The following is a 14,250-nucleotide window of genomic DNA, read 5'->3' as shown; positions in this document are numbered from 1 at the left end:
TCGGTGGCTAATGACTTTATCTGAATTCAATTATTCCTTCTTACATTTGGCTGGTGAAAAAAATTTATTTGCTGACATGCTCTCTCGCACAGACCTTACAAATCATCAAGTTGATATAGTATCAGATCCTTCTTTGTTACGTGATAATCGAATTAACCCTGTGGTTGACACAACTTTCGATAAGGGGGAAGTTTTACCGGAGATTGTTGAAGTGTATGAGGATAATACTGGGAATTGTGTAAACACTGATGGTTCTGATCAAAATGTTAATTTTGTTGATAATGTACAGAATTCTGGTACACTTTTACAACATTGTGTTAATGTGTTGAGTTTAATTGATGTTGGAGAAAAGGAGAAAGATCCTTTGTTGCAAGTAACTCAGTCGACAATTTTAAAAGAGCAATTAAAAGATCCTAAATTATCTGTCATTTATAATAATATTCTTAATAGAGTTGCTCTTGAAAAACATAACAAATTTTGTATCCATCCTGAAACTTTGGTTTTAATGATGTGCAAAAGTAATTCATCTAATGATGATCAGGAAAATTTGAAAATTGTCATTCCTGATTCTTTAAAAGCTAAAGTTTTAAGTATTGCTCATCATTCACATCTTGGCATAAATAAGACTTATGCATTTCTAACTAAAAATGTTTATTGGGAGAGAATGTATGTTGACTGCTTAAATTACTGTGCTAGTTGTACCAAGTGCATTCAGGCTAAGCCTCATCGTATAAACAAAGCACCCTTTCAGGAAACCTTTTCACCTGTTAAATGCAATCAACTAGTGACACTCGACATCGTTGGACCCCTCGGCAATAACAAATATATCTTAACTGTCATTGATGCCTTTTCGAGACACTTAGAGTTGTATATTTTGAATAATATAACTGCTGTGTCAGTTGCTAAGTCTTTCTTTAAATACGTCACTTTGTTTGGTAGACCTGAATTAGTTTTGACAGATCTTGGTCGTCAGTTCAATTGTGAACTATTTGCTAAATTTAATCAGCTTTTTAATATTCAGTTAAGGCACACTACGTCGGCTAATGCCCAAGCTAACACTCTGAGTGAGAGAGTGAACCTATCCATTAAAACTTCGATTAAAGCTTTGCTAGCATCAGGTCTTGATTTTGATTATGCTGTTGATGTTCATAAAGCCTGTTATAACGCGTCCACACATTCAACTACTGAATTCTCTCCTAATCTAGTTCATTTCGGTCGAGAATTATCATTAATTACAGACATTGTTAATTTTAATATTAATCCATCTTTGGATTCGGCTTTTGAATTGCACAAACTTTTAGAGCAATTGCAATTTGTTTATCGGGAGGTTTACCAGAATTCTGTAAGTAAGAAGTTGGCACAAAATGAGACCCAAAATTCCAATTGTAAATCTCGAAAGATCAATGCAGGCGACTGGCTGTATCTTAAGTCGAAAAATAAGTTTCGTCCATCCTTTAGTGGACCTTTCTTTTGTAAACGTATAGTATCTCCTGTTCTTGTGCTCATTCAAGAACTGAATAATAAAGCGGCACCTCTGAAAAAGATACACATCAACCGATTGATCAAGGTCCAGAAACGTCTTCCTTATCTTCAAGAAAATAAGTTGCCAAACGATGATGTTGGTCAGCGTCCTGATTCGCCTCAACCGTATCAACTCCCTGTTCCTGATGAGCCTGTTGACATACCCGTGTTGCGACCACCTTCACCTGAAGTGAGTGTCGATCGACTGGATGCTGAACCGCCTGTCCTGTCGCCCCATCAGAGTCCGAATGCTGATGCTGTGCCCTCTGCTTGCCTTTCCCGAAATGCCAATCCCTGTGGGGATGCTCCAGTGCCTCCCAGCCCTCGAGCTTCAATTCCTGATCCAGAAATGAGATGTCCCTATCCGTTAAGAAACCGCCGTTAGTGCCTCTTCTTGTGTCCATGCGTGCTACTGCCTTGATGAGATCTGCTGCCTGCCTGATGTTTTGGCTGACCTGCCCTTCAGATGTGATCGCCTGCTCCCAATGATGTGCTTGACTGTGTCTGAACCAGCTGCTGATGAGCCTTTGGTGTCCTCCTGTCACCTGACGTTGTGCCATGCCTGTTGACGTCCTCATGTGGTAGCTGACGACATTCTTTTGGTGTAACACTCTCACGAACCTTTTTTCTTTTTCAGCAAGAACTTTTAAATTCAAAATTCAAGATTGACGAAAAAAAAATGAAGAAAATTTGGACCGGTCTCCTGAAAAATTCAAGTAAAATTTTTGTTCTTCTGGAACTTTCTTCAATTTACTTTCACGGTCAAGTATTTGTAAATTTTTTTTTGGTCAAAATTTATTCTTTTGCATTGCAGTACTTTCTTGGTAGGTTTGGAGTTCCATGTGCATGATGAGTTGACCTATGCTGTGGCGGAAAATTCATTTTGGCTGCTTGTTGAAATTGTAAAAATTTTTTTTTATGTAATTCATGGTTAGGATAACTCTTTACACAAACAAATATTGGTTAGGGAAAATATCTTTTTTGTTTCAGTTTGTTTTCTTTTAACAAAGAAAAAAAAAGTATCAAGGTGTTTTTTTGAAAAACACAAAATTTTTCCTTTTGATTTTGAAAGTTGTTTTGTCCCATTTTAAATGTTTTTCAGAAGTTAGTTTGTTGCTTTCAGTACAAAGAGTACCTCTTCTTGTGATGCAAATAGTATGCGGGCTGGATGAGATCATTTCTGATCATTTCGTCATGCATGGTTGGACTGCTGTGCAGCCTCAGAATCGTCTCGAGAGGTCAAAATTGTCAATGCAAATGCAGTTTTCGATTGTGCATGCAGTTGTGTTTGGTTTTGGTTTTCTTGAAAGCTCTGCTTGTCCATCGCGGCCGTACATTTTCTTTTAATTTTGTGAGTCCCCCTTTTTTCATTGGAACCGGCACTAGTCCCCGCATCTCAAGAATTGTTTTTTCTGCTTTGTGCAGCTTTCACCAACGTCTTCTGATTTGTTTTTTTTGACAAAGAAATTTTTTTTGTTTCATTTTTGATCATTTGTTTTTCATTGAAAAATTTCATTTGTTTTTGATTTTCGTTTCTTGTGTCAGGATAGTGTATGGAGCATTATGAAATTTGACAGCCATGTGGGGTTATATATATAACAGAGTGATTGAATTGTTTTCAAGTGCTGTATATGCTGTTCTTGATGCATTGATGTAAATATTTGACTTGTGTATTGTCACTTTTGTTTGCCCTTTTTGCAGGTTGACTGGTTGAAATGATTTGCTGAGTGTGAAAGGTTCATTTGATGGTACTTCTTGGTTGGGTTGAGCCCTGTTGAAATTGGTGCACCTACCTAATGATGTTGCTTTCCTTCCTTTTTCCCCATTTTGGTGTTGTAGAGGTACATTTTTGGCTATCTAAATTTGTTCAGATCTGATGCCTTTTTTATTTCGACCTCAAAATTTCACAGATTTGGAAATTTTTTTTTTTGTACAAAATTGATTCGTGAAGTGAAGAAAAAAATCTTCCTTCGTGCCTCATTCAAAATTGTAACCTTCTTGGAGTACCAATTGAATGATGTGTGAAAACTTGAAATGAATGATTTGAATGATGGGCATTCTGCGTACACATGTATATTTGCTTTGTTTGTTTGTGAAATTCCATTTTTTTTTGAAGTGAATTTAGAGCATGCAAATTTTTTTTTTGTGATATAATTGAATAGTTAACATCTCTGATCAGAGTTAATGCTGTAAATGTTTTTTTCTTTTGGTTGAAGTGTGTACACACATTTTGAGTTTGAGATCCACTAGTGGTTGTAAATATTGCAGAATTAAAATATGGCCATTTTGTATATTTTGTTTTGACTGGAATGAAAAGTTTTGTGCATTTCTCAAGTGAAATTTTTTTTTTTTTTGATTTTGATTGAAAGTTTGATGCACCCATGTTCTGTGTTAGCTGAAACACTGTATGTATAAAGTGAATTGCATTTGAATTATTTTGATTGCATGATGTGTAAATATTTTGAAATAATTTCAAGAAAATTTTTGAAATGGAAGCAAGGTTTTTTTTGGAAATAAGTTTTGAATTTGATATTGTGAAATGACATGTCAAAAATTTAATGCATCAAATTTTGTTGTTTTATACTGGTTTGAAAAATGTTGTGTATCCTTGTACATATGAAGAGGAATGAAAGAGGATTTTTTTTATTTGGATACAATTGAGAGGCTTTGCAAAATTTTTTCTGGCCTTTTCGTGGAACCTTTGAAAACGAAATTTTTTTTTTACACTTTGAAATTGTTTGGCCATGTTGCTCTTTGTTTGTTTGTATGGCATTTTGAAAATTTGTATGGTTGGCCATGCTTCATGCCATTGTACATATTTGATGTAAAAAGAAAATTTGTGGCAACTTTGAAATTTGAAGAGTTTGGTTTACTGATGCTCTCTTGGGAAATTTTCAGGCTCAATTGGAATTAGTGAAGTTTGAGGCTGTTTTTGCCATGTTGCAAAATTTTTGAAAATCTGAGCCTTTGTAAATAGTTGTTTCCCAATGATTGTCCCTTTTCTGTGGCACATTTTTTTTAGAATTTGAACATTTTGGGTTATGATGACTCTGATGCACATTAATTTTTTTTTGATCTCCATCTTCAGGCAAAAATTTTTTTTTCACACCTGCTCTCAAAGGCAACTTTACAGCGTCTGCTGTGTGCCTGTGTCTATTTGTACTGGTTGTACTTGACGTTTTTTTTTTTGGCTGCCCGGAATTTTTTTTTTTTCAAAACTTTGTCAAGGGGGGGAAATGTGGTGTAATCCACATTCATTCAGTTTCATTTGGTTTCGATTTCCGGCGCCGATCGAGAGCTGTTTGCTGAATCCTTTCTCTGCGCGTGCTGGAAAGTTTATGATGACGTCATTGATTCGCATTTCTGAGGTCACTGAACTTTTAGCCAACCGCAAGAAAGTTTTGGTTTTGAAATGATTTGTATTGGATAGGGAACCGCTTCGAGTCGGTTATTTGGATGATGTAACTTTTGTTCTAGAAGCTTCCATGAAATGTTGATAAAAAGGCCACGCAACGTTTTTTTAGGGGGAGATCATATTTTTTGCTTGCATCGGAACGCCGTGTTGAAGAGCGAAGGGTTCTTGGCCCGATTCGCTCGGCCGAGTATGGCTCCTAAGCGGTCCTTTAGTTCGGTGTGCCTGTATTTGATGAGTGATTGTTTCGCATTGTGTTTTACTGCTGTGCCATGATGTTTAATATGCTGTGACCACATGTCTGTTCTGCCACTGTTTTGTGCGTTTGTGCTGACCTTGCTTCCCGTTTGTAATGTGGAAAAGTGGGACAATAAATCGGTTATGTTTACGAACTCTCATGGATTATTCTTCGCTTGGACTTTCAGCTTTCCGTTACCCGGCATGAGAATTTCAGAAGTACGTGAGTACCCTTCGTAAATATTTCGGTCTCAGTTCATGTTTGTAATGCCAACTTCTCCATTTTTATCATGTGCTCTCGTAATGAATATTCATAACATTTCGGAGTTAGAGTTCTCCCATAGCAATAAGATCGTATGATCAAGCTGTCAAATCAAACGATTAGTGAATTCACTTTGTCGCGGGGTGAATTCACCGTTCTTGGGTTTATGCTGAAATGTCTTTTGTTTATTTAAACGCTCACCACTATACGGATTCACGGGCCGAACACAAGTTTACATCGTCTTTTTCCAACTCTGTAAAGGAGTACCCTAATTCCTCTATGGTCATTCATGTTTAATGAGGTGTATAATTTCTTTGTCATTTACTCGGTGCAAATCAAATTCACTTCTACTTTTTCGAATGATTTTCTTAGCCTGTTCCCCGGCCTTCCCCACACAACTACGCGACATTGACCATTTTGGCATTTGGATCTCTTAGACTAAGACACTATTTACTATATTTTTTTTACAAATATAGAGATTAATACAAATAGATAAAATCCAAAAACTGAATAAAAAACCCTCAGCACAAAATGTAAATCTCATTAAATTATCCCCCATATTAAAAAGAAAACTTAAAATAGAACAGAGTAAAAAATTAAATTTTGTGTGAAAACAAAAAATTTCAAAGGCACAAAATATCTATAAAAAATGTCATACAAATCTTTTGAAATTACAAAGATACAATTTGAGGCTATTTTTCAATTTAAAAAGATGTGAGCTCATGACTAAAAAGACATGTGTATGCAATTTCCTTTGACATTTTGTGCTTTTACAGCTTTTATTCTGCTTAGGGGCCATTCATTAATTATGTAAGGATGATTTTGGCAGTTTTTGACGCCCCCCTTCCCCCTAAGTGAGATTTTTCACCAACTCCCCCCTTTCTTAGGTAAGATTCCAATTCATTTATCAAAATAATAAAATAACGAATCGTTATTAAATTGACTGTTATTACATTTTTTTTAACCTTATTGTGTAAAGAAATACACTAAAAAGAATCTACACTGAATGTTTTTTCGACAAATATATTTTGTGTTTGGCACAATACTAATTAAAAATAAGACATGCCATGCACAGTGTGGTTCTTTCGTTATATTTTACACTATTCATTCTTTGTAAAACAAGTAAAAAAACAGCTCATCCTAATACGTTTTGTACCTTCCAGAAGCAAATGAAATATAATCCATGCCAAACCACTTGATCACACTATAATATATCACCTTTGAAAATATTACGTAAGAATGGGTCTAACCCCCCCCCCTCCCTCAGGGGGGATTATGGCGCAAGTTGTGCCTTTAGAATTTTTTTGGGAGGGGATTTAAATTTTTTTCAAATTTTTTCTATGTAAATTCATTTAAATTTATTTATTGATTTATTTTTCAATCAAATTATATATTTTATTTCATTTATTTATTAGTTGCTGTGTGTGTGTGTGTACGTTATTGATGTAACACAGAACTTTTGAATAAAATAATAATAATTAAAAATAAAAAAAATAAATTAAATAAATAAATTAATTAAATTAAAAAAAAAGTAATTAAATTAAAACAACAAAATAAATGAATACATTTTTTAAAAAAATAAATTGATTTAAAATAGTTTTAAAAAATGAATCAAATAAAAACAAGAATTAAAAATAAAAAACAGAAAACAGAAAGAGGTTTGAGAAAATTTTCGGAGGGGGGGGGTGAATTTGCGCCATTGAACTTGGGGGATCTGAACCCCTGCACCCCCAAGTAATGTTAGATTCATAATAAGATATTCAGAAATTTTCCCAACCCCCCTCCCTCCCTCGGGATCCTTACGTAATTAATGAACGGCCCCTTATTCACAAAAAAAAAAATTGACCTATACCATTCACTCTTATTGACGGAAAAATTGATGTTGATGTGAAACAATGCTACTCTATGAACAACTATCACACAAATTGGAATATATTTCTAAAAACATTATCTTGCCTGTAGGCATGCCTGGATCTTGATTGGATCCCATAGCGTCTATACCGTACAGATTTGGAGTCATTCTACCACCAGCAGGGGACAGCTAAAACAAACAAAAACAGAAAGATCAACTTTTGCAACTTCCATGAAAATGAAATTTAAAAAATTTTCTTTTTTTTACTTATTATACTTGATTTAGTCATGAACCAAGTGCAATACATTTTTTCTTAATCTCATTTAAAATTGGTAAATAATCACTATTAATTACTTTTAATTGAATCACTTTTAACTTAAATCAGGGGTAGCCAACCCCCCTATGAGCAAGGGTGCAGCCCCCAAAACTACATAAAGATGCCCCGCCCCCAAAATTGGGAAAAATACCCCTCAAAACACCCCCTCCCCCTAAAAATGTCAATGCCGCAGTCTGCGCCATAGATGAGCACCCCTGCATTTAATCCAAAGAGTGAAAAATGATTTCATATGAAGTTTCTTACTGTTACTTTATCTTAAAAGGACTCGCCCATTAAAAGAATGAATTTGAACGTCATTCACAGACTTTGCACCGAGAAGCCCAAAAGTTTGGTTGAAAAAATATCCTTCAGTCACAAAGCAAAAAGTGGCAAAAACATGGAAGAATAGAGACATTAAAATATTTTTTTTCCAATTTGTTTCTCATATTTAAAGTTAACGATGGATGAAATGCAAGCAAAAAAAGTCAGTTTTAAAATGAAAATAATTTTATTCTACTCACTTAAACAGGGCGCAAGTTGCGCCTTCAAAATGTTTTGGGGGGATTTTTAAATTAAAAAAAATATATAATAACAAATTTAAAATTATTTATTTTATTTCATTTATTTATTTAGTTTGTGTGTGTGTGTGCCATTGACGTAGCACAGAACTTAATAATAACTAAATTTAAATAAATAAATGATACTTAAAAAAATAAATAAATATTTAAAAATAAATAAAAAACATTAAAAAAAATAATAAAAAGAGAGCTAAAAAAGAAGAGTAAGGGGGTTTAGAAAAATTTGGGGGGAGGAGGGGGGAATTTATGCCATTGAATTAAGGGGTATGGGCACCCCTGTTTCACTTCATCAAACTTTTGCTTTTAATCAAAAATGTTATTCTGTCTTACATAGAACTGCCTATATACAAAGCAATAACAATAGAACACTCTTCATATAACATGTGCAATTGTAAAACTTAATCACCTTCGTGAATTTTAAAATGTATAGACCTGGGCCTGAGTCATTGTTTAAAAGAATTCCAGTATTTATAAGAAATTCTTTAGAAAGTTAAAGAGGAGAATGCAATGAATTTATACAGCACAACATTGAAAACATGGACTGCCCTCCCCCCCCCCCAGTGCAATAAATTCATTACTATAAATTCATGATAACTGTTGTTATCACTGATGAAAAGCAACATCATCATATCAGGCATGAAGTTGCCTGCTTTGAAAAAAAGCTGAACTCCATGTGTATTGAAAATTACAATAAGTATAAGCCGTTAGAGTTACATACATAAATCAGGATGTAATGAAATGCATTAAAAAATACTTTTAAATGAACAATAAAATGAATTAACAAGACAAATTAAAAACTACCAGCTATTTAATAACAAAAAAAGGGGAAAAAAATACTAAAACAAATATTAATTTGAGAAGATTAAAGGTAGCATTGGCTGATATAGCTTGTAACTTTTAAAAGAAATAAAATACTAGCAGGATGCAAAAGGATTGAATTCTGAAATGAGGAGAGCCATTTTCAGCAATGCACGCGTTCAATGTTGGCAAGTTGCCAAAGAATTTTTTTTTCTTCATTAATTAGGATTTGAAATAAAGCAAATTCATTTCAAATACTGCAATAAGTTTTTTCAAATTACCTCCACCCACATTTTTGGGCAAGATTTCTCAGCAAATTTATATTCATCTTAAAAACAAAAAACCTCCAGATAAAAAGCGGAACAAAAAAAAATCGGATTTCCATGAAAATGAGGAAAAACTTCATGCTTGTCATATTTACATGTTTTTTTTAAACAAGATTTATCACAAACATCAATAATAAATAAAATACGAAGAAAGCAATATTTACCAAAGCGGAAGGCATGGGTGGTATGGCGGGAGAAATGCTTCTGATGTGTAGGGGTGATCGAGACTTAGAATCCATTTCCGATCTGACGCCGATGATGTTCTGACCGAAACCCGGTTCCACCAGAATCTGAAATTCAAATATCTCATCAGAGAAAAGTTTGCTAAACAAAGAATCATGTACAAAATTAAAATACCCAAGTATGAATTAAATTGATGGTATTTGGCTGATGATGCATGCAATCAAACATCAACTTATTATTTATTTTTTTTAAACAATTTAGCATAACAATCTTCCAATAAGAGAAATATTTTTGCCTGTTGAGACAGCATTGAAATGCTTTTTGAACAATGTGAAAGTGCTTGTTTATTTATTTTTATAAATTTTTAAACTGTTATTGTTTGCCCTTTTGACGTTTTTGCTAATCACATACACCTTTTAGTAATAATTTTATTAAATAGTTCCAGACATAGGATCAGGAGACATCTAAAACAGTAGTGAAAAAAGTTTTTTAAAGGATAGATTAAAGATTAATAAAAGGTATGTTGAAAAGTAAGCATAAAGAATGACACTTATGAAATAGTGAGAAAGCAAAAGGATATAAGTGCCATAATTAAAAATTTGGAGATAATAAAAGGTAGAAAATTAAAAGGACATCTTGGTCTGTCTGTATATTTAGTTAATGTCTACTATGTATTCTTTTTTTTCAAGATCTCTTTATATTTTTGGCAGATTTAAAAAGCAATACGACTACCAGTTGATTAGTTGCTATTATGACAACTGTATTTTTTTAGAAAAAGAGTCAAAGAAATCTAAAACATGGCTCTTCAAACAAACTTCGTCTTACGCAAAAAATTCCAAGATCTCAAATGACCTAAAACTTTATCATTTGATAGAATATTTTGGTAATGTCTGACATGCAGGGAAAGGCTTTATTGTGACAAGGCTGAACTGGATTTGGTAACAACTGTTCCACTGGTAAGACTCATTCCAGGGGAATGAAGAAACGAAAAAGGGGTCAACGATGAACGCTATCTACCGTATTTTGAGTTAATCCACTGGAGAAAGGGTTACCATTTCAACGATCAAACCATTACCAAACAGGCAATGGCTTCGTTCAGACGTAGAAACAATTTCCATCCGTCATACCTTGACGGGAGAATTTCTAGTTGAATAATTATTGTACAAACTCTGTGCTTCAGTATTTATTTATCGTAGTCATTGCAAATTATCCTTTCTTACAAAACAACACTGCGTTTTTCTCCGCATTTTAAATACCTGACGCTGACAGAAGCATCAAATTTGAAAATGCCAATGTTACTCTACAGTTCCAACGTATCTTATAACTAGCAAAAAATATCAATTTAAGAAGCATTACTTCTAATGTGCGTATATGAGTACACACCATCTCTAGTATGAGTAATCTTATTCAGTAAGTTACCGCCCCATAGCCAAGACTACGGCAGAAGCACATTAAATTGCTGGCGGTGTATTTAATGAGCCCACTTGCCAACCCTCGAAGGAAAAAAAACAAAAAACAGGAGATTTTACTAGAGGTATATAGGTGATTCACCATTGACATATCCTCGCTACAAAATTATTAAATTATGCTTCTAAATAACATGAATACTAAATTTAAAGTGAAATGGGGATTTTTTGCAGATGTAAGCAAATTGGTAGCAGCAAGAAAAATATACTGTATGGAAAAACTAAATAGTAAGGAGTGAATTAGCTTAAGGTTTCGTACATTCTTCAGTCTCTACCAGAAAAGTAGCTGCAAAAATTTAATTACTAAAATCCGAAAAAAAAAAAGGAAATCAATATATAATGAAAATAAGTAGGTATAGGGTAGCACATGTTAAAATAACTTCAAACATTCAAAATAATTGAAATAATTTCAAGATGCAAAAGGATTGAAATCTGCTGCCATTTTCGGCAAAGCACGTGCTTCGTTGAACATGCAATGTGGAAGGCTTCCAAAAAGTTAATTTTTACTAAATGAGTTATTAATTGGAAAAATTCTTATTCCCTGACATTGGTTGACTAGAAAAGGGCGCCATCTATTGAGAAAAAAGTGAAACTTTTTGATGATTGACTGAAAAAACTGCAAAAACGGGAGAAGATCGTAAAAAACGGGAAATCGGGAGATGGAAGCAAAAAACGGGAGTCTCCCATTAAAAACAGTAGAGTTGGCAAGTATGAATGAGTAATCTTGTTTGACATGGGCAGGGAAAGCTTTATCGTGACAAGGCTAAACTCGATCCGGTCACTTGACCGAGACTGTCTTTTCAGGGGAAGGAAGAAACGAAAAAATGGTCAACAAGGAAGGCTATTTACTGGAGTTTAGGGTTAATCCACTGGAGTTAGGGTTAAAATTTCAAGCATCAAACTATCACCAAACAGGCAATGGCTTCGTTCAGACGTAGAAGCAATTTTTACCTGTCATACCTTGACGCCACATTTGGACAAATTTTAATTGTATGAACATTTAAAGATTAACAATTGATTAATTGGTAAACGTAACCAATACAACTAACAATTGATCAATTGTAATTGTGGAAAATTACAATTAACAATTAATTAATTGTTAATTATAGTTTACTACAGTTAATAATTAATTGTTAATTGTAGTTTACTACAGTTAATAATTAATTTGTAATTATAGTTTACTACAGTAAACAATTAACTGTTAATTGTAGTTTGCTACAATTAACAATTGTCAATTGTTTTGCGAATTTTAATTAAAACTAAATCTTAAAAAAAATATTGGTTTTGTATAATATACTGTACAGGCAACAGGTCTACCAGGGATGTGGACGCTGGACGGTTACCATATTACAGTAAACCTTGACGCGTGATTTTCCAGTTATCAGTGCAGAAGCACTCACCTGTCCGTCGACAAAGGCCATTTCTCCTCTGAGCACGACGCGCCTCACTCTGCCCTTGACCTTGCGACCTGCGAAGGGCGTCCAGCCCGCCTTGCTGAACGACGTCTTTTCGGCGATCTCCCACTCTTCGTCGAGGTCGATCTCGACGTAAGTGTCCTTCTGGTCCGGGAGGTTGAAGATCCTCTTCGGGTTGTGGTACAACTTGTCCTCCAGGTCCTGAAAAGAGACCATTCAATGAATGAGTTAAAATACAGGGCCAAATACAGGCCGATTTTGATACCGTTTTTCGGTACCTTCACAAAAATCTTGTTTTGAAATCGGTACTTTCACAAAAATAAAGTGATAAAATCAGTGGCTTCACAAAAACATCGAAAATTTCACAAAAATTCGCGTTTTAAAATATAAAATTTGTTTCTCTGTTTAAAACAAAATTTACTCATAAAATAAAATTCTGAGCAGGTTTATATGAACAATCGCTTCAATAGAAAACTTTTTGTAGTATTTTAACTTATTTTTAGCTGTTTCTCACCAAAGTGTATTTATGCAATAGTATCGCAATCTTTAAACATCTGTTTTGGGAAACCGTTTTTCTCATCATTTCCTATATTGTACACAGTACATAGCCCATTAAGCTGAAATGACAATGATATTTTTCGTACTTCTTAGATTTTTAGCTCCCCCTCCCCAAAAAACCAAACCTGTTAAAAATAATACTAGATGACATTTACACTTTTCGAACTAAAATTTCACTTGTTCTACTTCTCTTTTACAAAAATTAGGATGCCTCTAAAATTTCAAAAAAAAAAAAAAAACAATGCTGATAAAAAAAACTTTCACAAAAATAGAATGATGCAATACTTTCACAAAAATAGGTAGCGAGAAAAAAATTCTGGATTGGCCCCTGAAATATGACGTGTATGTACAAATAACACCAACCCTAGCGACAAATTTGGCAGGGTTTCTTTTTTTTTGTTTTCTTTAAATCTAGTTCCAATTTGGCCACTATAGCAGAGAGTTAACCATTGAATAAAATTAAATTTGCCAATATTGGGAAAATTAATCTGTATGAAAAATTTCTTTGCTTCCGTTCACAACAAACTTGAGGTGAAAATATTAAAAGTTTCTTTGCTTACTCCGAGGCACTATTATGATTAAATTGGAGCAAAAGGAAGTCATGTGATGCACACGTTTTCTTTTGTTATGAACATCCATATATAGGCGTCCATCATATAATACGGTATTTGCACAACACGGTTTCGATATTACATGGTACAAAACTCAAATTTAGTACTTCATGGTTTTGATATAATATGAAAGTTATTTTTTAAAAAAGATGGAAATTCATTTTTGTTTAATTCATTCTATTATTGTTTGACAATTACTCTAATAAGTTTTTTCTTTGTTTTTATGAAACTTGGGTTTCGATTTAACACGGTACACATCTCTTGATTCACATTATTTCTAAGCATCGTATAACACGGTTTCGATATAACACGTTACATAGTGACATGATTTTTATTATGTATACGATTAATTAGCATAAAAAATAAGTTCAAAAGTTATTTTTAAAAAAGTCTCATTTAACAAGGTTTCGATACTACACAGAACAAATTAACTGTGTTACACGAGCATACCTGCCAACCTCCGAGAAAAAAAATCCGGAAGATATTTTTATCCAGAAGATTTTAACGCAAAATACTAGACACCTACTCTTTTTACATTTAACAATATATTAGTTATGAATTTCATACCGATTGAACTTACTTTCGTTTAGTAAATATTACTTGTGTTGCTTTCTTTAAAAGTTTGGAAATAATGTTTTTTACTCGTACTCGTCTTAAAAAAAGAACGAAGCAAAAACAACGTGAACGAGAAGATGAAGATTGTGTTAGATAAAAA

At 33.6% G+C, this 14,250-nt stretch overlaps 1 protein-coding gene across 1 annotated transcript in view; it reads right to left on the bottom strand.

Annotated features, from left to right (window-relative positions):
• The window catches only part of LOC129233130 (CAD protein-like), a 90,671-nt gene that overhangs the window by 41,374 nt on the left and 35,047 nt on the right, over window positions 1-14,250 (bottom strand). The window contains exons 9-11 of the mRNA XM_054867193.1: window positions 12,352-12,567; window positions 9,467-9,592; window positions 7,389-7,473 (exon numbers count right to left, since the gene is read on the bottom strand). Of these exons, the coding sequence (XP_054723168.1) occupies window positions 7,389-7,473; window positions 9,467-9,592; window positions 12,352-12,567 (427 nt within the window). The remainder of the gene's footprint in view (window positions 1-7,388; window positions 7,474-9,466; window positions 9,593-12,351; window positions 12,568-14,250) is intronic.

This window comes from Uloborus diversus, unplaced genomic scaffold (genome assembly GCF_026930045.1).
Source record: "Uloborus diversus isolate 005 unplaced genomic scaffold, Udiv.v.3.1 scaffold_18, whole genome shotgun sequence".
In the NCBI taxonomy this organism is placed as follows: domain Eukaryota; kingdom Metazoa; phylum Arthropoda; class Arachnida; order Araneae; family Uloboridae; genus Uloborus; species Uloborus diversus.
This window is presented reverse-complemented; position numbering and strand designations above follow the sequence as displayed.